At 41.7% G+C, this 24,099-nt stretch overlaps 5 protein-coding genes across 8 annotated transcripts; 2 read left to right on the forward strand and 3 right to left on the reverse strand.

Moving 5' to 3' along the window:
• The first annotated feature begins 211 nt into the window (after positions 1-211).
• LOC106656452 (zinc finger HIT domain-containing protein 3) lies at positions 212-1,022 on the forward strand. The gene is made up of 2 exons (XM_014377440.2): positions 212-505; positions 585-1,022. The coding sequence occupies exons 1-2, from the start codon at positions 408-410 to the stop codon at positions 934-936; spliced, it is 450 nt and encodes a 149-aa protein (XP_014232926.1). The 5' UTR covers positions 212-407; the 3' UTR covers positions 937-1,022.
• LOC106656451 (beta-glucuronidase-like) lies at positions 1,008-3,885 on the reverse strand. The gene is made up of 10 exons (XM_014377438.2): positions 3,618-3,885; positions 3,392-3,490; positions 3,142-3,318; positions 2,829-3,064; positions 2,474-2,759; positions 2,129-2,403; positions 1,799-2,060; positions 1,517-1,705; positions 1,310-1,448; positions 1,008-1,243 (listed from the first exon to the last, which is right to left on the reverse strand). Exons 1-10 carry the CDS (start codon positions 3,705-3,707, stop codon positions 1,077-1,079), a joined length of 1,920 nt encoding a protein of 639 aa, XP_014232924.1. The 5' UTR covers positions 3,708-3,885; the 3' UTR covers positions 1,008-1,076.
• A 63-nt stretch (positions 3,886-3,948) lies between these two features.
• Positions 3,949-15,667, reverse strand: LOC106656449 (beta-glucuronidase). 3 transcript variants are annotated; one of them, XM_014377435.2, is made up of 8 exons: positions 15,585-15,667; positions 6,616-6,956; positions 6,448-6,546; positions 6,200-6,376; positions 5,064-6,119; positions 4,802-4,990; positions 4,591-4,729; positions 3,949-4,488 (listed from the first exon to the last, which is right to left on the reverse strand). In XM_014377435.2, the coding sequence occupies exons 1-8, from the start codon at positions 15,619-15,621 to the stop codon at positions 4,310-4,312; spliced, it is 2,217 nt and encodes a 738-aa protein (XP_014232921.1). In that variant the 5' UTR covers positions 15,622-15,667; the 3' UTR covers positions 3,949-4,309. The 3 variants fall into 3 exon arrangements, with proteins under 3 accessions (XP_014232921.1, XP_014232923.1, XP_014232922.1); XM_014377437.2 differs by lacking the exon at positions 15,585-15,667 and adding an exon at positions 15,038-15,198; XM_014377436.2 differs by lacking the exon at positions 15,585-15,667 and adding an exon at positions 10,862-11,060.
• Positions 15,668-18,562: 2,895 nt separating this feature from the next.
• On the reverse strand, positions 18,563-21,188 carry LOC106656428 (ankyrin-3-like). 2 transcript variants are annotated; one of them, XM_023460040.1, is made up of 2 exons: positions 20,977-21,188; positions 18,563-20,730 (listed from the first exon to the last, which is right to left on the reverse strand). In XM_023460040.1, exon 2 carries the CDS (start codon positions 20,538-20,540, stop codon positions 18,609-18,611), a length of 1,932 nt encoding a protein of 643 aa, XP_023315808.1. In that variant the 5' UTR covers positions 20,541-20,730; positions 20,977-21,188; the 3' UTR covers positions 18,563-18,608. The 2 variants fall into 2 exon arrangements, with proteins under 2 accessions (XP_023315808.1, XP_023315807.1); XM_023460039.1 differs by having other exon boundaries at positions 18,563-20,762.
• A 52-nt stretch (positions 21,189-21,240) lies between these two features.
• Positions 21,241-23,455, forward strand: LOC111693907. The gene is made up of 3 exons (XM_023460043.1): positions 21,241-21,968; positions 22,033-22,623; positions 22,688-23,455. Exons 1-3 carry the CDS (start codon positions 21,400-21,402, stop codon positions 23,127-23,129), a joined length of 1,602 nt encoding a protein of 533 aa, XP_023315811.1. The 5' UTR covers positions 21,241-21,399; the 3' UTR covers positions 23,130-23,455.
• The last annotated feature ends 644 nt before the right edge of the window (positions 23,456-24,099 follow it).

Below are 24,099 nucleotides of genomic sequence, written 5' to 3' on the forward strand. Positions count from 1 at the left end.
GTCTCCCGTACATCGCACATCTTTATACTGCCGACTATTGTCAATTATCAAAATTTCAAAGAATTAATTATATGAATAAATTATTTTTTAAAAACAACGAATTTTAAATTTTAATTACAGCGCGCTCTACCTTACCGCCGCGTCCCATTGGCAGCACGCGTCAACCAATCGTACCGACAGTTTGCGAAATTTTTCGCAGTGTCAAGCGAGAAGCCTAAACATCGCAGCACGTGTCGAATGCCGTCTGCCAGGCTACAGTGTGTATTCGAACGTGTATAGTTCAGCGACCGGCGAGCTAAATTTTGTGCGTACTTCGTGTCGCGTGTTTTGTTTTCGTTTGTATGTTACGTCGAGAAATCGACAATAACGGTTATATTTTAATATAAGTACTTCGGATAGGGGAAAAAATGGAGCTGGCGAAAAAGAAACAGCCAGTCGATAAGACATGCTGCGTTTGCAGCCGAGACAATTCCAGCTACAGGTGCCCGAAGTGCCGCAGGCCATAGTGAGTAGCACGTGTGCTCCAATCCATCGGTGGTGATTTAAAAATGTTATCGATTTTTTTTTATGTTCTTCCCTCGTAGCTGCTCGATATCGTGCCATCACATACACAAACAGGACGATCTGCTGCACGACACGGAATTCGTACGAGCACTGGAGGCCGAGAAGGAGGCTCAAAAAGTCGTCTCGACGCCCAAGAGTTACAAATACCCGACCGAGTCGACCGTCCCGATGGAGAAATTGGAGCGACTTCGTCAGAACGAGGAGTTAAAGAACTGTTTGAAAAATCCCCATCTCAAGGATTACGTTCGGGAAATCTTGGAAGACTCCGATCCGACCGGTGCCATTTCGAGGGCGATGAAGGAGCCTTTGTTCGTCGAGCTGGCCGACCACTGCTTAAAAGTTGTGCAGGACCTCCCAGAGGAGGAGAAGTGACTCGAGTGTGTTGAATTATTAATAGACTAGTCCAATTTTTATATTTTGCATAGAAAAATTATTTTTTTTTTTCATTAACAATAGTTAATTCATAATTTTTATCATTGTAAAATAACAGTATTATAATTTGACTTTAAAAATCAAAAATAGTGCGATGATGTATAGTTTTCAAGATCATTGGGAGGATCGGTGTTTCCCTCTTCAGCTGCCAAGGCATGGTACCTTTTACGTACATGGAAGGCTGCCATTTTTGGTTGTCTGTCTCTTGTGAAAATGCCTTTTTTATTGCCTCCTACTCTTGTGTAAGCTGAAATGATACAAAATAAAATAATTTATAAGATTATCGTTATACAAGTAAAATTTGTGTTCTTACTTTGAGCTGTTCTAAAATCTGCAAAATTCCATATGAATTCTCCAATAAAGTATCCTTTTGATCTCATTTTGTCAAAAGCTTTGAAGTGACAAGACAACAATTTTGATTGATATTCTTCACTCCAAACGTACTCTGGTAACTACAATTATTTTCATATTTATTAAATTTCTGAAAGTGAATCCGTAAAAATATTCAAAATAATTCTACCTCGTGTAACCCTGGCATAGTATCAGCACCATATTCTGCCATTATCACTGGTTTACTGTATTTGTCATGCCAAGCTTGAATTTCTTCCATAACACGATGTGTAATCAAATCTAGTCTACCTGTACTTAAATACCAGCCTTGATAGCGATTAAAACTAATTACATCAAGATATTGACCAGCTCTATCTTCCTAAATTTCAAAAAAATTAATATTATAAATAATATTTGGATTAAAAACATTACATAGTTTATTTAATATCCAATAAGATTATGAGAATCTTACAGCTGGCGATACAGCAATAGCTGCTGTGACTGGTCTATTAGGATCAAGTGTCTTAACATGATTGACTATTTGTTTGAAATAATTAGGAGAATCTCTGTTTAAAGTTCTTGGTTCATTAGCCACTGACCACATTATAACAGAAGGTCTGTTCTTATCTCTTCTTATTAATTCAGATAATGACATCTTATGCTTTTTAAGAAGTTGTGATGAAAATTTATCTGTATCTACAGAAGGACACTCATTGATTATGAGAAAGCCCATTCTTCAATAAAAATCTGTGTTCATTAATTTAGCTTTTGCAGTCAAATGATCTTAATAAACAATGCATACTTATCAGCTAAATTTAGTGCTTCTTCGCTATAAGGATAATGACTAGTACGATAAGTATTTGCTCCAACCCAAGTAAGTAATTCATGATCTCTGGCAACTGTTACTAAATCTAATCCACGACCTCTTAATGCAGCATCCTCGTGCTTTCCAAAACCTCGAAAATAAATTGGTTTTTTATTAATAAGGACAGATGAATTATTCCATTCTATTTGTCGTATGCCTATGGGTAATCTATAAACATCTGCCTTGGAGCAGTCAACCGATGTCACACAAACCTGCAAAATGAATATTACATAAATAAAAGGTTATTTCTAAGCACATAATAAATAATTGAACGTAACATACTTCTAATGTATAAAGATATCCTGGATTTCTATCCATGAAAATAGGCCACCATAATTTTGGATTTTTTATTTCTAGAACTCCTTCCGATCCAATTTCAGTCTTTTCTAATACATTATTACGGTCGGCATCGTACAGATCTACTTTGACTCCAGGTCTAATGACTTCTTTGGCATTCAATGAAAATACATCAACTTGATATTTGATAATAGCAACTTGATCAAATACTTCTGTTACTACTGAGATGTCTTGGATGTAATTTTTTGGTTTTGTGTGTAGCAGCACAGGCCTACGAATAAAATTGTATAAATAATCATCTTCAAGGTAACAGTCGTCAATTTGAATAACGTTCAATTACCTATGAATTCCGGCATAATTGAAAAAATCAAAGGTGTAAGTTTGCATCTTGACAGGGCCATCGCTTTCGGTCTCTGCTTCGACAATTTTACCCTGGGGTATGGTAAGTTTGCTCAAGGTGTTGTCGACAGCCACTGTCAAACGATTGTTTCCACCTAGTAACACGAATGTTGTTACTTCCACCTCGAAGGGCAAGTGGCCCACTTCATGGCTCGTTATGAGGGTGCCATTCATCCACTGTGTAAATAAAAAAAAAACAATTGATGCTATATACACTTGAAAAAAAAAAAACAAAACAAAACAAAGACACTCACGACTTCTGCCAGGTAGTTGACAGAGCCGAATCTCAGGAAGATTCGATCGCTCTTCCAGGCCACAGGACCGTAAAAAGTCTTCTCGTACCAGACCGGGCCGACGTGGTCGCGAAGACTGCTCGAAGTCGTCACGTCGTTGTACGAAGAAGGCACCGGCATAGACATGACTTTCGTCACCTATATATACATAGCCAGGGGGAATAAGACAAGAATATCGATCGACTCGTGCGTTGCTCTCTTTTTTACATACCTTCGACAGATTCGTGCTGTACCAAGCATCCTTGTGACCCTTTTGCAAATCGTCCGCAGGGGGTACAGCAAAGTCCCAAAAACCATCCAGCGATTTAACCTGCAACGCGAAGTGGTACTTTATATGTAAGGGCACTGCACATCGTCGCGTAATTACACCTCGGCTCGTCTCCGGTGTAATTTAAATGCAAATAATATACATTTACTTATCACAAATAAAAGCTCACCTCGCGAGACTCGCTCTCCCTCGGGTAAAGCAAACCGGTGAGTTTGTTGCCCAGTACATCGTCCGTACTACCCGAGAACCGACTGAACATGCCTGCTGCTGCTGCTGCTGCTGCTGTTCTTTAGCGCGCGCAGTAGTACAACAGCACGAATATGCAGCTTACGACGATATCGATTATTCGCAGTAATGTTGTATGCAGCACTGCGTCGCGTTGACAGGTCCACTCTATAGCTTACACTACCTGCTATTTAAACGTCCAGCCGGAAAATTCACACGTGCGTGTTATAAACTTGGGCTCGTATTATAGACGCGAATGAAATCAAAACAACGAGTTTCGCATTGGTTGCGCAATTGATATAGGTATTTATTTTAAATACGAAAACGTGTTTACGTGTTTATGTGTGTGTGTATATTAACGTGGATTATTTTCCGTGTGTGTATCGAATCGTGTAAATACATAGTATTATGAACACGGTACAATTCTTAACGTTACAATCTTACATTGTATATCGTTGTATACAAGCTCGGTATAATATAAAATTATTTACATGTAAAAATTTATGTCGCACAAATGCTTCAATTAATCTCGATTTCTCTTCCTCTTCTTTCGTTTATAAAAAAAAAAATAGTCAATCCTTTAATGTAACATCGATTTGTACTGCTTCGTCGTTATACTATTCGTCACACAACGGTTTACACGCAGTCCTTGGCTCCGCAGTAGACGTAGTGGTCGAGATCGTCGGGCACTTCCGGAGCCCTGTCGAGCTTGGCGCTGAGCGCGTGATAGCGCCTACGCACGTGGTGCGCCACCATCTTGGGCTGGCGATCGCGCGTGAATATGCCCTTCTTGTTGCCGCCCACCCTCGTGTAAGCTGAAAAAGAAGAGCGTCGTTTCGTTATTGTCTCGTTTCTGTTATTGCGCCTCTTATGGCCGCCTTGTTTACGAGGACGATCCTTAGATTTCTTAGACGTACTCTGTGCCGTACGGAAATCGGCGAAATTCCAGATGAACTCGCCGACGAAGAAGCCCTCGCGCCTCAGCTGGTCGAACGCGTCAAAGTGCCGGGACATGGTCTCGAGCTGGTACTCCTCGCTCCACACGTACTCGGGTAGCTGCGTCATTATAAATAAATAAATCGGTATCAGATCGGTATTATTTTTTTTCATATTATACGTTATCCGTACCTCGTGCAGTCCGGGCATGGTGTCGGCGCCGTACTCGAGCATCATCACCGGCTTGTTGTACTTGAGATGCCAGGCCTTGGCCTCCGCAACGACGCGGCTCGTGATCATGTCGAGCCTGCCCGTGTTCGAGTACCAGGCGTTGTAGCGATTGAAGCTCACCACGTCCAGATACTGGCCCGCTTTGTCTTCCTATATTTTACGAATCGAGAGTCAATTACGCGTACGTTAAAAAAAAAAAAAAGGGTTAAAAAATTCAACTCACCAAGACGCTCCTGGCCAAGGCGATGGTAATCGGCCTCGTCGGATCCAGCGACTTGACGTGCTCCGCCACCTCCTTGAAGTACAGATCGGCGGTGGGCAGCTGCGTCCTCGGCTCGTTGGCGATCGACCACATGACGACCGAGGGCCGATTCTTGTCGCGGCGCACCAGCTCCGACAGCGAGCGCTTGTGCTTGGCCAGCAGCTCGGCTGAAAAATTCTCCGTGTCGACCGACGGGCACTCGTCGACGATCATGAAGCCGAGCCGGTCGGCCATGTCCAGCACCTCGTCGCTGTACGGATAGTGACTGGTGCGATAGGAATTCGAGCCGACCCACTTGAGCAGCTCGTAGTCTCGCGCCACCGTGACGAGGTCGAGCCCTCGACCCCTGAGGGCGGCATCCTCGTGCCTGCCGAAGCCCCGAAAGTAGACGGGCCGCTCGTTCAGCAGCAGACTCGTGTTGGTCCAGCGCAGCGTGCGTATGCCCACGGGCAGCCGGTAGACGTCGATCAGCGACGTATTGGGCACGAGCACCGTGACCTCGAGCGTGTACAGGTAGCCCGGGCTTGGGCTCATCGACCTGGGCCACCACAACCTCGGCTCGCTCACCCTCAACGTGCCCGGCTGATTGTTTCTCGCTGTCGACCTGACCTGCAGCCTCTGGGCGTGATCGAGCAGCGCCACCTCGACGTGGGGGGTCGTATCCCCGGCACCGGCGCCGGCCACCTGCACCCGATACTTGACGACGCCCTGATCGCGCACGAGGGCCGTGTCGACGCTGATGTCTTCGACGTGGACACGGGGCTTGGTGTGCACCAGCACGGGCCTGTGTATCCCGGCGTAATTGAAGAAGTCGAAGGTGTAGGACTGGACCTTGACGGTGCCGTTGTCCGCGGGGGTGTCGAGGATACGGCCCTGGGGTACGCTGGTCTGGAGGAGGCTGTTGTCCACGGCGACGGTGACGCGATTCTCCAGGCCGTAGAGGATCTTGTCGGTGATGTCGGCCTCGAAGGGTAGGTGGCCCATCTCGTGATTGGCCACGAGCTCGCCGTTGAACCACTGCAGCGCACAAATAAAAAGGAGATCGTATACGAGTTTATTTCGATATTAAGAAGTTGTAGATATTAGTATCTACTTACGACTTGAGCGAGATAATTGACCGAGCCGAATCTGATGTAGACGCGCTTCTGGTACCAGGACTGCGGGGCGAAGAACCTCCTCTCGTACCAGACGGGCCCGACGTGGTCGCGCAGCGCTCGACTCGTCGTGATGTCGTTGTAGGACGACGGCACCGGCATCTGCATCACTTTGGTGCTCTGCGCCCCAAAAATGAATATTTATACGTTTGCGCGATAAAAAAAAAAATTATTTATGGAAATTAGCTCACATTGGACAAGGTCCGGGCGTGCCATGACTCCCTGTGGCCGAGCAGCACGTCGTTGCTCGGCGGCACGGCGAAATCCCACAGTCCGTCCAGAGATTTTATCTACAAGAAGTCTCACTTGAATCTAAGCATTCATCCCTAAAAATTAACATTTTTATTCATTATACGCACCTCGCGGGTCTCGCTCTCGCGCGGATACAGCAGACCCGGGAGCGGCTGTATCGTCGTCGTCGGTCGCGACTGCGACCTGTCCTCGGCCGTGGCGTAATTGTTGTCCCGATCGTCCACATCGATGTCGATCCCGTCGTCGGCCAAGTCGACGAGTTCGGGCGCGGGTATACCCGCCACCTTGAGCTGGTCCATGCCGGACGTGCCGAGTGCCCAGCCGGTGGCCAGCAGCCCGTTCAGCAGCAGCTGCAGCAGGTAGAACGTGCCCGAGCCCATCATGATCGTGCCGCTGATCGCTGATGATTGCGCCGCCGACGCCGTCGCCGCCGCTGCAGGATCCGCGCCTGTGTAACGGTGTAATATTAAGGTTTAAGGAAATAATTCATTCGTAGAAAATTGTTTGATATCGATAAGTAATGTCATTTCTCCCAATGATTTTGCTTTGTTCGTAGTCTTGCCTGCAGTTCATATGGCAAAATATCATGTGCCGGACATAACAGGTATCGGACAGGTCACACATACCGCGCGCACGACGTAAACAACGGAACGAGCCCGCCAATGGCAGTAGCCACGGAACAGTGCTCTTCGCCAGTCGACCCGCGTATAGTTAGCTCGATCGTCACCAAGAGAGTTTATCAAAGTCAACGGAATTTCAAGTGACAAATATGGAATCCAGTGGAACGAGTAATCGTGACTTCAGGTAATTTTCATTTTAACGCGAGAAAAAATTGTAAGAGTATCGCAACGAAATACTTAACCTAATTTGGGTAGTTTCAGGGTGAAGGAGGAGCCTCGCGATGAAATGATTGACGAGAAACCCGATCTGAAGAACTTTCCACTTATACCGTTTCCGCGAGAAAATTCGGTAAGAGTTCATAATCGAATATGTGATTATGTATAGTATAATAAAAATTCTCATGTAGCTATTATTTTTCCATAGACTCATAGTATTCGAAAATGGGACGAAAATCGCGAAAGCGAACTCAATGACGATATGGATATAGTTTTTGAATGTGAAGATGTCAAGCCCAATATTAATTTGCCAGTAAATAAAGAAATTGACGATGGTTATAAAAATCAAAAAGAAATAAAAGTAGAGACCACGGCGAAAGTGAAAGAGGAACTTTTCCAACATGATGTAGAACAATTGAAGTTAAATGTCGACAGTGAAATTATCCAAGGAAATAAAAAAAGAAGAATCACAACAAAGTTTAACAGCAAATATAACCTTAAATTACAAACTAATACATTACATAGTAATACAGCTCAGAAATGTGAAAAAAAATGTTCACATAGGACTAATGTGAATAAGAACATTAAATCATCTCGTCAAAGTAATACCCACTCGTGCGATATTTGCGGCAAGACTTATTCAGTAAAAGGTAATCTCAAAACCCACATCAAGTCGATGCATACAGGTACCAGATATACATGTGACATTTGCGGCAAGAAATATTCACAAAAATTTAGTCTCAAAACTCACGTCGATTCGGTGCATAATGGTACCAAACATACATGTGATATTTGTGGAAAACAATTTTCAAGTAAGCAGTATCTTGAAGTTCACATCGATACGGTGCACAATGGTAACAAACATAAATGTGACATATGCGGCAAGACATTTTCCCAAAGATGCAATCTCAAAACCCACATCGATAGAATACATAATGGTACCAAAAATACATGTGATATTTGTGGGAAACGATTTTCAAGTAAGAATTATCTCGAATGTCACATCGATACGGTGCACAATGGTAACAAACATACATGTGACATATGCGGCAAGACATTTTCTCATAGTTTTAATCTGAAGCATCACATCGATTCGGTGCATAATGGTACCAAACATACATGTGACATATGTGGCAAGACATTTTCACAAAGATCCAATCTGAAAATCCACATCGATGGAATACATAATGGTACCAAACATACATGTGATATTTGTGGAAAACAATTTTCAAGTAAGCATTATCTTGAAGTTCACATCGATACGGTGCACAATGGTAACAAACATAAATGTGACATATGCGGCAAGACATTTTCCCAAAGATGCAATCTTAAAACCCACATCGATAGAATACATAATGGTACCAAAAATACATGTGATATTTGTGGGAAACGATTTTCAAGTAAGAATTATCTCGAATGTCACATCGATACGGTGCACAATGGTAACAAACATACATGTGACATATGCGGCAAGACATTTTCACAAAGATCCAATCTGAAAATCCACATCGATGGAATACATAATGGTACCAAACATACATGTGACATATGTGGCAAGACATTTTCACAAAGATCCAATCTGAAAATCCACATCGATGGAATACATAATGGTACCAAACATACATGTGATATTTGTGAAAAACAATTTTCAAGTAAGCATTATCTTGAAGTTCACGTCGATACGGTGCACAATGGTAACAAACATAAATGTGACCTATGCGGCAAGACATTTTCCCAAAGATGCAATCTTAAAACCCACATCGATAGAATACATAATGGTACCAAAAATACATGTGATATTTGTGGAAGACAATTTTCAAGTAAACACAATCTTGAAGTTCACATCGATTCTGTGCACAATAATCGTACCAAACATGTACGCAAAACACGTGGATAGTCATTTCCAAAAAAATCCAATCTTAAAGTTTACTTAGATGCGGTGCGTAAAGGTATAACTAAACGTACATGCTAAATTTGTGGAAAAGATTATAAAATGAAGGGTAATCTCAGAACCCACATCGATTCAATGCATCATGGTACTAAACATACATGTGATATGTAAAAAAAGTCATTTGCTAAAAAGTCTTATCATCAACACAATCTCAGATTCCACATGAATGTGAATCATATCGGTGTCACACATGGTCGAGATAAATGCAAAAAATCATTTACGCATATTCTTACAATTCTTTTTGATGCAGTTACATGACGAAGAGTACATCATTCACATATTACTAATTAATATGAACGTAAAAAAATTTAATGTACACGTTCGAAAGACTAATTAAAAATTATCAAATTATAATAATATCATAAAATACTCCAGCGTTATATCACCATGTAAAAACAATACTTATGTTGAAAAGAAATCAATAAACTTTTGAATGAAAATAAATAATATCCTTAATTAATAATTAATAGGGAGTTGAACATTTTTTTATCTGGGTTCAAATACCTCGTTTTTTTATAAGTCGATAAAAAATAATGTAATACATATAACAAGGCTCATTTTTTATTGACAGCCTCCCAGCTTGTTCATTTCCTTCGTAATCTTTTGCTCTAGTCTAGTTCTTCGCTTACGGCGACCCGAAATTCGTCGCTGACAAAATTTACGACGCTCTTATATACGCGAAGGCATTTAAATCGAGATCTCGATGGTATCCGCATTCGAGCCGCGGGAAAACTCATTAGTCTAATGCTCGTTATAAAAATCCTCGTCAATGAAAGTCGTCACAATTATTGCCAACCAACAAAAACAACAACAACAATGTGCTGCAGTAGTTTAATTTGTAGAAAGTCGACTATTTTCGTCTCTCGTCGCGCTGATTACTTTCACGACTTACGTATATCGTTTTTTTTTCTCTCTCTCTCTCTCTCTTTCTCGCGCATTTTTATCGGTCGACAGCCGTGTGCAATGCGGCGCAAAAATATACATTATATACCCAAGAAAAATACATAAAAAAGATGTACACCGAGGCGCGACACGCGCGTATGGGTCAATGTCCGCACATACACACAGTTTATACAATCGATATAAACGAGGGTGTAAACACGTCGAGCGCTCGTATCACACCTACGCTTATAACACGTTTATTATACTTGTATGGCATTCGCGCGGATATCGCGCCGATTTTTCTCCCTGAACTTTGGTCGTTTGGTAGAAAAAAAAAAAAAAAACAAAAAACTTGACTCATTTTGATAGTATAAGTACAATCGTTATGCGTGTACACGCGCGCGTAAACACTCGTATGCAAGAACTTGACACGCTTCGATAACGCACGTGCAGCCGACGATTTGAACACTTTTAAAATGCCGAGCGATAGGATTTGAAATTTCGCGTGAAACGAAAGAAGAAAAAAAACTATTCAGGGTCAAATCTCGATAACGACCAGAGATGAAAGTTTACGTCTGTATCTACGATGTACGAAGAAACACGGTAACCGATCGGCGCGAAGAAAGTCATCGATCACTGAAAAACTCCACTGTTAATACTGATTGATTCGAGAAGTATACTCACACTATTGGATGATAAAAAAAAAAGTTGCGAGCACCGAGTGTCAACGAAGACGACGACTAATACTGGTGTTGTGCTATACCAACTGCTCGTCGAGCGGTTGTCGGCGTAAAACTGCACCGACTCGTCGTCGGAGGCAGGGCTGCGAGTCTCCGAGCGGCGCGCGCGAGTTTCGCGAAATGCGCTTCGAAATGCACGCGCGTATTGTGCGTGTGTGTTTCGCGCGCACGGCTGTATGATTGTATACGCGCCGATCTCTCGCATAATCGGGTTTCTATGCGTTATTGTTTTGTGTGTTTCGTTTTCCTATTGTACGTGTGCTTTTTTTTTCCTTATCGATCAGTCGATACGAATCAAGAGAGAGAGAGAGAGAGAGCTAGAGAGAGGAATCTTTATGCATAAAAAAAAAAAATAAAAAAAAAGGAAAACATGACACGAGCGTGCCTTGGAAGCTCGATACGATTATGTATACTTATATACACACGGAGTCGGATTGGCCGCGTCGATAGACAATTAGCTGTCCGTAAGATAAGATGCATACACAATATTATAATTGTAAACATGTATACACGCAGCTGGAAGCGAGAATGTATCTGTTGCACATACGCATACTTCGATGATGATTATTATTATTATTATCATCAATGTAGCGCGTCCGATAGCTCTCAGCGCCGATTTATCGGCTTTAAACATTGTACATTTATATACGAATGCGTTTCGATCGGTGAATATTTTAACGCGTGCACATTCGCGCCGATACTCGATAACGATATTATTGTGCCGCCTGTGAACGAAGAGATCTCGATGGATCCGATCGATCGATCGATTACAATGTGCACTTACGATAATAGCTGTTTAATACGCAGGAAAGTCATTTCGCGGTCGCACGTTTTGGGGATGTCGAGATTTTCCGAGGTATACGAACGGAAAGCAAGAGAAGAGAGAGAGGCCGAGGGGCCAAATACGAGAGCAAGAGCCGACGACGCAATTTTGTTGCTAGACTATATTGTTAGATTGAAACAACAAAATCGAGAGAACGAATTTTTAATCAGAATGAATCAGAGACTATCATTACGCAGAAAATTTGTTTATGAGCAATGTAGGGCCATTGAAAGATGATCGAGCAATATGTAAATAGAGTAATCTGTGTCAAAATGTAAACAATAGTAACGAGCAATTGAGACGTAGCTTTCTAATTACTGGACATTTTAATTGACGATTAAATTAGTTCAAGTGTTGCTTTCGTCGATGATACCCTACGTAATATTCTACGTATATTTTATTCGTTCAAATTTCATCTTGAACTGAACGATCGCTAGATTAACTGAGGCAAATTGAGGTACATGTGAAAAGAGATCCAAAGGAAAACAAATAGATCGAGCGAAAGTAACATTGTCGTTCCGTCGGCGGAAAATAAGTTTGAGGAATTTTTTTAAAAGATAATCGTGAAAAGAAATCAATCATGAGTCGCAACAGTGACATAATTCACGATATGCAAAAAGATTGTGAGCACGAGGAGGGGCCTGAAGATACCACAAGCGACAAGGGCATGGGGAAGTATGGACAAAAATCAAATTTGCCTTATCACCAAAAGACATTACTCGAAGCTGGAAAAAATTACACATGCGACAATAGCGAGAAGAAATTGACTGAAACACCTAATTTCCTCCACCATCAAAAGACAGTACACGAAGGTCGGAAAGATTTTGTATGCAACAAGTGCGAGAAGAAATTTGGACGAAAATGGATTTTGGTTCGGCATCAAAAGACTGTCCACGAAGGTCGGAAAGATCACGTATGCGAAAAGTGCGAGAAGAAATTTGGTACTAAATCAGATTTGTCAAAGCACCAAAGAACAGTACATGAAGGTCGCAAAGATTATGCATGCGACAAGTGCGAGAAGAAATTCGGGGTAAATTCGTATTTACTTCTCCACAAAAAAACAGTTCACGAAGGTCGTAAAGATTTCGCATGCCACCATTGCGAGAAGAAATTTGGAACTAAATCAGATTTATTAAAACACCAGAGGATGGTCCACGAAGGTCGTAAAGATTTTGCATGCGACAAGTGCGAGAAGAAATTTGGGAAAAAGTCAGATTTGATCAGACACCAACAGACAGTACACGATGGTCGCAAACATTACGTTTGTGACATATGCGAGAAGAAATTTGCCCAAAAACCGCATTTGCTCAAACACCAAAAAACGGTTCATGAAGGTCGGAAAGATTACTCGTGTGACAAGTGTGAAACAAAATTTGGAAATCAAAGTAATTTGAAAAAACATCAAAATACAGTCCATGAAGGTCGCCAGGATGATATTTCTGAAAATAGTGATCCATCGAAATTGAATAGCCATGAAGAAACAGATTACGAAGGTCGCAAAGATTACGAATGTGACCATTGCGAGATGAAATTTCGAGAAAAATCAAAGTTGCTCACCCATCAAACGTCAGTCCACAACGGTTACGAGAACGACTCATCATTCATAAGTTCGAGGAATGATTTGCAACGGAGTATCTTATGCGAAAACCTCAAAGAATTTCTCATTTTTCATCATAATAAAACTATTTCATAATTAAAGGACGTATCATGCACCTTCACTCAGGGTTGATTTATCTATAGACGGTATTATGTAAAATTCTTTGGAATTAATTTTTTCAATCAATGTTAATCCATGCATTTGCGAAGAACTCCGTTTATCGAATCTTGTAAAAATGACTGCACTACCAATTCCAATGACCAATCACCGAGACGAATCGATGAAACCTTTATGTCAATCATATAATTTCAAGCAAAAATTATAATAAAAATAAGTATGCAACGCTGTTGTGACCATAAAAACAATTAAATTCGTCAAATATTCGTATTATTTGGACATTTTGAAGTAGCAATAATTATTCTCAATTTTTTTTTCTTACATATTTTCAATATCTTTCCTAATATATTTTTCTTATAAACGTGCACGCTCACTTGTTACTCAGGAGGATCAATATCGGTCCGTAGAAATTAAAGCTAACCGACTGCGAAAAAGATTCGTTCGCGCGTAAAAAGAGAGAGAGAGCCTGAACCAAAGGTATTATCGTTTGACAAAAGCCAGAGCAATTTCATTTTTGGAAGGTGCTGAAAGAGGAAACTCAGAGCGTGAGAGAACGGGGAGGAGCAGACCTTGAAACGTACAGTCAAATATTTGGCCGAGCCAAGATAAGGATATTATACGTACCGTGCGGGAATCACCCTCCATTCATACACTCGCACCCGGATCGACGCGATAATATATACGTTCTTATATTTCGTCTTTATTTTTTCAGCGCTCGCACACGCTTCTCTCGCATAAATAGCTAATTCAAATTATATACGCGCACAATTGTAATTGCGCGATCGGGTCGTAATTTCATTACACGTATACGATCCGCGCGTAACTTATGCGGCGTATCATGTGTGCCTTATTATGCAGCTTTGATACGTATGCGATATTGTGGATGTATACGATGCTGAATGAGCGACGACTCGAGACTTGAGATCTATCACATTATATATACACAGTACACACTATGTATACGCGATGACGCTCGTTGTATATAATGCGGATACGATATTGTTGTGTATAGACCCCGGCGCGCTGCGCGATGTATCGCGTATATGAATGAATTATTCGGCGCGATCGTATGAATTTTTTTTTTGCTTCTTCTTCTCTCGCTCGTTTGAGAATGCAACGATACGATGATGATACACACACACACCAGCTGCTTATACCGCTGGTTGGGTAACGAGCAGGAAAACATCAGCCTGCAAAATTGACAATTTGACATCTTTGTCCTATCTCTCTTTCTCTGAAGTGAGTAAATGATACAGAGACGGAGAGAAAAAAAAACACATGAACTCAAGATGCGCCGTGCGCTACTTTGTTTACTACAATTATGTGTATATACGTTCTTTCGCTCGTTCGAGGTCGATACAGCACACAGATGCCGAGTTTTCGCGTTCTTATATTATTATTTTTACGTTAATGTACGCGTGCGACTGCTCAAGTCGGGTTAATTTTCTTATTATTTATCGTCACGTTTTTCTAATGCAATTACGGAGTCGCCGACAGATTCACTGTAAAATAAATTACGAGCTACGGGGGGAAAATAGAAGAGAAAGAGTCCGAGTAAACGTGCATTGCAAGAGATCACTCACTTGTTACACTCGTATTTTGCGTTTCGTATCAATCCTTCCGATTCCACGCATCGATCCCAATTATTTCAGTCTCGTCGGGCGCAGCCAAAAAATTCAAAACTGTACACAAACCAAACCGAATGCGTCGATCACGATGTTGTATCCGAGGTACGCCGCGCCTCGACTGCTATATATACGTATAATACACCCGCGCGCATCTGCACTCACGAGACTTATCACGATACAATAAAGCGTGTATACATGTGCCATTTGCGAAGACGGCCACGCATCTTGGGGCACACATAATCGGCCCGTCTTTATTGAGCCTCTCTGTCTGTCTGACTCGTCCGTCCGCTCGCTCGCCGGTGGATGCTAGTTTCGACAAGAGTCAATAATACGCTCGTATATAGTGCATGTTATTTGCTCTCGCTCTCACGGCCACGGCGATACGGAGATATATACGAGTAATCGAAATATGGTTCCAGTGCCAATTTTTTTCTCTACACAGCAGCAGCAGCAATAATATTAATAATAATAATGATAAAGCGAATAAAAAACGAGAGCTTACCCATTGAGCTCTGAAGCGATGTCGAGTTAACGAGCATGACTGCCAATTAAAAGCTCTGATCTGCGCGATCACAGTAAATGAAAATCTCTCGCCTTTCTATGTATAAATGCAATTGATCGATCTCGTCATTCATACGAAAGGAAAGTCGCGTATGAATAATTTCCACATATACGATCTTTCTTCTATCTCCGCGCACTGTACATACCGTATAACAATTACGCCGCGATGATGCTACGCGTACACAGCGGCAGATGTTTATTTTTCAAATGCGCGCGACCTACATATATAAGAAGAGCTGCTGCGAAACGATTACGAGCCTATGTGTGTGCGCGTACGCAAGAAAGTAGACTGAAATTTTTGGGCAAGATGCTTTTTGGGCGAACTGCGTGTCGTGTCCCCCGCGTGTACATATAATACGCGTCGCATATGCGCGGAAGAGAAGTGATCGAATGCTGTCGTTTGTATACGTATCTTGTACCCTGATACGCGAGTACGAATATTTACACGATGAATTCGGGTTGCTCTTTGGACTCTCGCGATTCGTTTGATCGAAATAAATCATTCAAATCAATCCCAGATCTCAGCTGAGTAGAGATCCGCAAAATTTGGTAAGCATATATGTAACGCAAACAGAAGAAGATAAAACGAAAAGGAACATTCTGCAAAATCATTCCGTACGTCATAATACGAGATCTAACGAGTCGCGTTGATTTTTCGCAGGATTTGGAGTTCGAGGACGAGAAATGACGTGTTCTTAGATAAAAAAAAAGTGGCAAAATAATAATAAAAACATTACCGATGTAAAAAAGTGGGTGTGTATAACCACTCGACTCAACAACGACGTCATCTTTTTGACAAATTCGACGCGTTCGGTAAACTTTCCTATACGAACCGCTTCAAAAGTCGTTCGAATATGTTTTTTTCGACTAATAAATACATGCATATTCACAAAATTAATGCGACTTGTCTTTCCGACAATAAGTTTCACAGCTCGTTTTGAGAATCGTTTCAATGTCATTAACTCATCTTCCGCTGACAAGAATGAAAATTCATCTCGCTGCATCGATATTTCAAAGGAAAAATGTTTCCCCCGACGAGTGGCGCCTACGTCAAGCTCTGAAAGCATAGCAAAAATCGCGTCGATGCAACGACTACCTACGTTATCGCTCGTTATGCGGTAAATATACACTCGGCATCCGATCGCCTGCACGGACGTCGCAAACATATGCGCTCGTAATTTCAACGTCCATAATAGACTTTGAATGCATACTAATCCGAATACAATATCATTTTTACGCATATCGTGTCATCGTGTAGCACACACGGACCGAACTCGAATAAAAATGTTGAAATATCTTTTTTTTTTTCTCGCACCGTGACTCTCTCCGAGTTGTACGAGCTGGTTTTTAAAGTTTAGCGCGTACGACTCGCCGCCTCGTTTCGCGCGGGTATTTTTTTTCAACGTTCGCGCGAAAAAAAAAAAAAAGTAAAATGGGATAGAGTACTGCGTATTATGTACAGTTACGCGGACCCGCTGGCGTATATATATAAACGTACCAAATGTACCACCGCACCGAACTACGATGAATAAAGTAATTCGAGCTTATCGTTTCGTACGCGCGCGCACACACACCCCCGCACACACATTAATACCTATATAGTACGTATATGACCAGTGCACACGAGATTCGAGGCGCAGATTAAAATTTTAACTCGAGCTCGCAGGCGCGCACGCTATTGCGCGTGTAAATTCGGAGCTAGACCGTGATGTGCTGCTATATAGCATATGGTGCGTTATATGCGTGTGTGTGTATGTTTGTACAAAGTCGAGTGAAAATTGAAATTTATCCGACCTCCTGGAAAGGTCGTGGGTATGTGCGTATATATGCGAGCTTCGCATCTATGCGGCTGCGTATAATACGAGCTCATCGACGTTTTTTACATACCACGCACTGCGTTACGTCCCTTACAACACACGCATCGCGTACTCCTACATTTTACACGAAATACACATGCCGAGCACAAATTCCTTTTTTTTCCAGTCTTTCTCTCCCACCTGTAAAATGTTGCAAGCTCGCGACTCGCAACGAAAACCCGGAAAAATAGAAAAGATTCAAGCTGAATTTTTAATTCCTCTCGAGCGAGAGAGGAAGCACGAATTTTTTTACCTTCGCACAGAAATAAACAAATTACTTTGGACTACGCGTAGCGCGAGTGTCGAGCTCTATAAATGTGTGACAATTTCAATGCAACGCCAGACACGAGAGATACACTGTGGCTACGACGTGCCCTTGCCGATTACGTACTACGTAAAGCCGACTGCAAGGTAGATAAATATGTAAAATGTTCATCTTTTTTGCATGGAAAAGTTTTAAAAAAAGTTGCGTATAATTCAAGAAAAAATCAATCAACGATAGAAATGAAAGTGACTACTGGACTATCGACGAGAACTTCTGAACTTATAGGCTCTCTGGAGTGTTTCACAACGAACGAAGAAATTCAGTTCCCCGGAGAGTTTACGGCTGACATTCCGTTGAATTGGCTCATCGATCCAATGGACCGATGTTTGACATATAATGAAACATCTGTTGCAACAATTGGTGCTGATACTCTTGCTGCAAAGCATCTTAAACAATGAGTGGTTCTATAGATATTCGGCTGTAACGATTTGGTGAAACCTCGGCGACGACCAGCAAGTCAAGCGATGGAACCACGACAGCCGAAGTAGTCCCTGGCAAACAAGCTCAAGAGCACGCAATTGACCTCGTCGAAGTTTTCAGGGTCTTCCAACAATTCCACATGGATATGTGCAAGAACATTGAATAAGAAAAATTGTCCTCAGAGAAGCTGGAGCCTAAACTATTACTAAATTGGATCACAAAAAAATCGAGAGGACAGTTTTTTAATCAGAAAGAATAGGAACGACTATCAATTTCCAGAAAATTTGTTTATTAACGATTTAATCGATGAAACTTGCATAAATATAGACACGAAACACACAACAAATATCCTTTAATCGACACATCACGAGTCTTGTCCAGCAGCCGCCAAGCAGATGCTTCGTAAATCCTCGTTACTCAGACCCTCGATAATCATATCGCAGCAGAGAATCGGCAACTTGTGTCGCGTCAAATCCACCAGCGGATCCAGTGCCCATCCGCGGTACAATCGTCTCGTTATTATCGCGCACAAGTGCGCATCGCACGCCTCGAGATCTTTCCGCGCGATGCACCTGTAGAAATTGTTCTTGCGCAGAAACTTAGAAATCTCCTCGTAGCTGATGAGTTTTTCCGCCGCTTCGGGTCTTAAACGAACCAGATCGTACAGAGTCACGTTGGGCTTTATCTCGAGATATTTTCCTGTTTCCACGAATTTCTTGTCTTTGTACCAACGCTCCTCGAGATCCGCGGGGATCTTAAAAAATTCGTGCTTATCGAAGGCGTTGGCGATCGTCACGACGTCGCTTCGGTCCAGCACGTATCCCCTTCTTTCCAAGCGCTCGACCATGCCTCGAGTGTCGTGCGCCAATTTCAATTTATCCGAGATCGAAAGGCAGCTCTTTTTCGAATCAACGTCGAATCGACTCGCAGCGGGAAAGACGAAGCTCGCGAGATCGGCGCCACGATCCACGAGCGCGTCGACAGTGTCCGGTAGGAAATTCGCCACGGCCCATTGCAGCGGCGTGTAGCCCGAATTGTCCTTGGCATCGATTCGCACCTGCTTTCCCAGGTCACCGATGACTTCGAAGAATCTCACCGCCAAACCGTCGTCCTTGCCTTCTCTCTTGCAAACGATATGCAGAGGCGTCAGTCCTTCGTCGTTGGTCAGTGTTGGGTCGGCGTCTCTCCTCAGAAGCAACTCGGTCAATCGCTCGTGGCCCCGAAACACAGCCCGGTGCAACGGAGTGTTGCCCAGCTTGTCTCGGGCATCGATGCACACCGCGGGCCGATCGAGTTCCGCGTTGATCTTGAAAAATGTCTCCGCCAATACGCGGCAATCGGAATTGCGCGAGCAGATGAAGTGCAGAGCAGTCGATCCTTCGTCGTTGGCCAAGCTCGGATCGGCGCCTCGTCGCAGCAGCAGCTCGGCCACCTTCGCGTTGCTTTCCTTCAGGGCCACGTGCAACGGCGTGTTACCTGCCTTGCTTCGAGCGTCCACGTGTACGGTTTGATTTCGATCGTCGTTGATCCGGAAAAACAGTTTCAACAATTCGTGCTCGTCGTGCCACCTCCCGCTGACGACGTGCAGAGGCGTCGATCCCGCGTCGTCCGCCAAATTGGGATCGGCGCCGTGTCTCAGCAACAGCTCGGCCACTCTTTCGCGTCCCGACGACCGGGACAGAGCCATGTGCAGCGGAGACTCGCCCGTAACTCGCCATATTAGATTGACATCGACCCTGCCTCGCTCGAGGAATCTCTCGACGACGTTGTCGCAGTCGTACGCGCAGGCCGCGTGAAAGTGAGTTAAGCCTCGCTCGTCCACGTAATTAACCTCGCAAACCTCGTATATCTCGAAGAGCTGGCTCACAAAGTCGTCGTAGTCGCACTCGACCGCGTGATGAATCGGCGTGACGCGATGGAACAGCGGCTCGCCGTCCGCTCCGGTCTCGGCCTGGTCTCTGTAGCCCGACTCGATCACGAAGTTCAGCAACTTTTCGTAGTTGTCGTAGTCCATGCACTCGGTGAGGAGCCAGTCCACCTCCTTGGGACGGAACATCTTGCGCAGATCCGGATACCGGCCCCGCCAATCGCTTATCAAGGAAATCAGTCTCTCGTGAAAGTCCTCTTGATTTCCATCGTTCATCTCGTGAACGACCATCTCCTGCATACACTTCATTTTTCGTAGATTCGAGATTACCTCGTAATAATTCGCGATCTCGGAATTGTAGTCGTACCGGCGTCCGGCGCCGCCGCCGCCGCCCTTGACGCAATATACGTCGAATTCGTTGTTAGCCATTGTTTTTTTTTTCGCACTTGTATGGAATATGAAGTATTTTTCACTTTCAATCACTCGCTGCGGTCGATGCGATCTTCCTTTGTTGCTTGGACTGCGGCGTAGCGGCAACTGGCAATATGACCGTTGCCGTTTGAGCGAGCGACCGCCGACTCGTGCGAACTTGAACAGCGCGGAGTGACGCTTCGATCAACTGGAGAGAGACGTTACAAAGTCGCGAGCGGACTGCGGTAAATAATTGAAACAAATACAGTTTCTTTGGCATAATAACTAAAAGAGATGATTATCTGTTGTGTATTTCAAAATTTAATGTGAAATGAATAAATTGAATTATAAGATGCGGATCTTGTGCACGAAAAACAACGAAAAACAATCGAATGAGCCACCCCGAAGATATCCGTACTCCGACATCTAAACATGTTATTATTTAGGACAATACCTTTTAAAAGAAAGTCGTTTTACAAAAAAGTTCTTTTTTTAAAGCTCGATCCGAAGTGTAGTTCTGACAACGCAATTTTTTTAGTTAATAAAAAATGTTGTTATAAATAGAATTGCTTAATATATAAAATTTACTAATATGACAAGAAGAACGTAAAAATTATGTTTTGGTATATTTATTCTTCTGGCGATGTTTATTTATTAATGTGTGTGAGCGAAGAAACACAACATTGATCTGGAGCAAAGCATAAATTTATGGGTCTGTTAGTATTGACAGTAAACCGATTGTTCTCGAATGTCTTACACATCAGATTGTAACATTAATTAATCTATTCAAAATTAAATATCTATAATAACCATCCAACGTCCAATAGTTTTAAATATAAAGTTTCATCAGTATCAGAGCATTTGACAAAAGAAAAAAATGCCGGGAAGATTAATGACAGAAGAGTGTTTCCGTCAAAGATATGCTGCAGTTTATATTATACGTTTAGTAGATTATTTGAATAAAAATAAAATTACGCAAGAAGATTTAGATAATAAAGATATTTTGAAGGATATAATACGCAAAGGAATCGGAAAGAAATCAGGCTTTGGGACAAAAGATATTAATGCCTTGAAAGAAGCTCTTTGTTTTTTTAAAATTGATGAATTGAAGAAAACTAATCTATATCGAATAAATCGTGGTATATTGGCCGTCGCTTGTGTTGAACATGTCTTATACCCCGGAGAAGACCATAGAAAACATAGAACAATATATAGATGCGGCGATGATCAGGCACCCAATCTATATAAAAAACTGCGTGAACATTGTGGTTTCACAACAGAAGATGAACTCGACCCTGTTATAGTTAAATCAACTACTTCTTTTTTTAGGAGCAACTTGTTTGCTAATAATAAGACATTCTTGGAAACGGTTCGATCTTATTTGAAAACAGTTAATATTAATATAGAAGAAATGATCTATATAATGAAAGCGTCGATTGAATTTATGTAAGTCAATATATTGGAAATGCTTGCTACAATTATATATTCTAAAATTTAATTTAATTTCTAGTAATAATAAGAAAACTGCTGAAACTGTTAACATTGTTCCATGGGAAAGATATGTTGTGAATCGAGAATATTTTCAAAAAAAAGGAAACGCAGATGCTCTTATTAATTTGGTGAATTATTTAGAGAACAAAGAAGTAAAAGAAGAAGATATAGAGAACGAAAAAATTTTAATAGATATACTACGCGAGGGAATGAAAAAATTCCCCAACAGACCACCTTCAAAAAGACAATTAGAAGAGTTTAAAAAAACGATTATTAATCTTACAATTGAGTACTTGACAGTAACTAATCTTTATCGAATAAATCGTGGGATATTAACTGTCGTATGCGTTGAATATGCTCTTTTTCCTGGACAAGATTATGAAGAGTACAAAAAGATTTATGACGGCAATATCTCTAAGGCCACCGCATTATATAAAGAACTCTGTGGTATTCCTAAAGAAAATAAAGTCAATGAAGCCTTAGCTAAGTCGGCGAGATCTTTTTTTTACTGTACAAATAGAAATCTAGAAATGATTCGTTTATATTTACAAAATATCGATATTGATTCTGAGGAGATCGAATATATAAAAAATGCTTCGATTGAATTAATGTGAGTAAATATGTTAAAGATGATTGATCCAATTTTATTCTCGAGAATTTTATTTAATTTTTAGTAGAGGTAATGAAGCTGATAAACCAGGGACAAATACGATAAGTCCAATCGAAGATCATGCAATAAATGTGACCACCAACGACGAGGAGACCCTTCCACCTATCCCAGATATGCCATTGGAACATGTGGACCCTTCTTCAGTTGTACCAATACCAGTAGACCAGGGATTTCTTTCCCGTTACTCTCCCAATGAGGTGGTGTTGGCGAAAAGGTTCAAATCGTATTTCTGGCCAGCAAAAATTATTGAAGTCTATAGTGATAAGATGCATGTTACATTTTTTCCTGTACCAGAAGAAACGGAGAAAGAGGAAGTCTCATCGGAAGAAGATGTAAGAGCTTTTACGGACGAAGAAATCGAAGCCGCTTGTGCCTCTTTATGTACAGGTTTATCACAAGAAGCCTTTAAAAATGCAGTGAAATTTGCTTCAGCAGAATTGAATTGAATACATTCTCGTTAATTTATGCATGTAATAAATCATTTTATTATAATAATACTCCAGGAGGTCGGGGTTTTCATTTCAAAATATTAGTGATAAACTTATAGCGACCCCAAAAGTTGATACTCCGACCACTTCAAGGAAAATATTTTTTTTTACATTCAATTGGAGGCCTTAGTGGAGAATCGATTATCGAAAGAATCATTCAAATGTATATTCTAAATAAATGCGTCAATTTGCAAATACTCTGTGAAAATTGAAAAAAAAATGTAAATTTGTACAATAAAAAAAATTAATACGTCTTGTTGTATCACGTACCGTTTAAAATTCCACATTTGTGCGCCATTTATTTCAATTATTTGTACTGAATCATTATTAAAAATGCGCCGTTGCCTCGTTCGCTCATTACACTCTTGCAGAGTCTTTTCTATGTTCTGAGATCTATATGATGTTACTAGCGTAACTACCAACTCCGAAAACTCATCAAATTTAAGGCACATACCTTACATGGTTGATTCTCCCGAAATCTGCTTTTTCGGGTATGGAAAACGAAAAAATGGTGAAAATTTTTTTGTCATATTGAACGGCGCGAACTAGTTTACCCTTTTTTAAACCATAAAATATGAATAATTATTGAATCTGGGGCTTTGAGATTTCGTTTTACGAAAACTATGTCCGATTTTATGCTTAAAATCGACTATTTTCGGTTACGGAGGTGACACACACGGAGGTGACAAATCGCTGCTTTGATCAACTATGTAAGAAAAATAAGAAACGCACAAAATTTTCCGCACAACCCGAAATTTGGTCATGAAAAACGAGTCTTTTGACGGGGCGAGCGGTTAAAAAGAATGATCATAGCTCGAGATATTCATGTCCACGGAGGTGACCGTTTTTTTGACACACGTGAATTTTTCAATAGAATAATTATCGCAGCATCGATAAAATGTAAAATTTGAACCCGCAACCTACACCA

The sequence above is a fragment of the Trichogramma pretiosum genome, unplaced genomic scaffold, assembly GCF_000599845.2.
Source record: "Trichogramma pretiosum strain Unisexual culture from Peru unplaced genomic scaffold, Tpre_2.0 scaffold10, whole genome shotgun sequence".
Classification (NCBI taxonomy): Eukaryota; Metazoa; Arthropoda; class Insecta; order Hymenoptera; family Trichogrammatidae; genus Trichogramma; species Trichogramma pretiosum.

Excerpts from the sequence above, each read along its gene's own strand:
- LOC106656451 (XM_014377438.2), bottom strand. The coding sequence starts at position 3,707 with ATGTTCAGTCGGTTCTCGGGTAGTACGGACGATGTACTGGGCAACAAA. Across the intron at positions 3,319-3,391 it reads ACAGCACGAATCTGTCGAAG|GTGACGAAAGTCATGTCTAT; the intron begins GTATGTAAAAAA and ends ATGTATATATAG. Across the intron at positions 2,061-2,128 it reads GCACTAAATTTAGCTGATAA|AATGGGCTTTCTCATAATCA; the intron begins GTATGCATTGTT and ends TTTTTATTGAAG.
- LOC111693907 (XM_023460043.1), top strand. The coding sequence starts at position 21,400 with ATGCCGGGAAGATTAATGACAGAAGAGTGTTTCCGTCAAAGATATGCT. Across the intron at positions 21,969-22,032 it reads AAAGCGTCGATTGAATTTAT|TAATAATAAGAAAACTGCTG; the intron begins GTAAGTCAATAT and ends TTTAATTTCTAG. Across the intron at positions 22,624-22,687 it reads AATGCTTCGATTGAATTAAT|TAGAGGTAATGAAGCTGATA; the intron begins GTGAGTAAATAT and ends TTTAATTTTTAG.
- LOC106656428 (XM_023460040.1), bottom strand. The coding sequence starts at position 20,540 with ATGGCTAACAACGAATTCGACGTATATTGCGTCAAGGGCGGCGGCGGC.
- LOC106656452 (XM_014377440.2), top strand. The coding sequence starts at position 408 with ATGGAGCTGGCGAAAAAGAAACAGCCAGTCGATAAGACATGCTGCGTT. Across the intron at positions 506-584 it reads CCGAAGTGCCGCAGGCCATA|CTGCTCGATATCGTGCCATC; the intron begins GTGAGTAGCACG and ends CTTCCCTCGTAG.
- LOC106656449 (XM_014377435.2), bottom strand. The coding sequence starts at position 15,621 with ATGCTCGTTAACTCGACATCGCTTCAGAGCTCAATGG. Across the intron at positions 6,377-6,447 it reads ACGCCCGGACCTTGTCCAAT|AGCACCAAAGTGATGCAGAT; the intron begins GTGAGCTAATTT and ends TTTGGGGCGCAG. Across the intron at positions 4,991-5,063 it reads CCTTGGCCAGGAGCGTCTTG|GAAGACAAAGCGGGCCAGTA; the intron begins GTGAGTTGAATT and ends CGTAAAATATAG.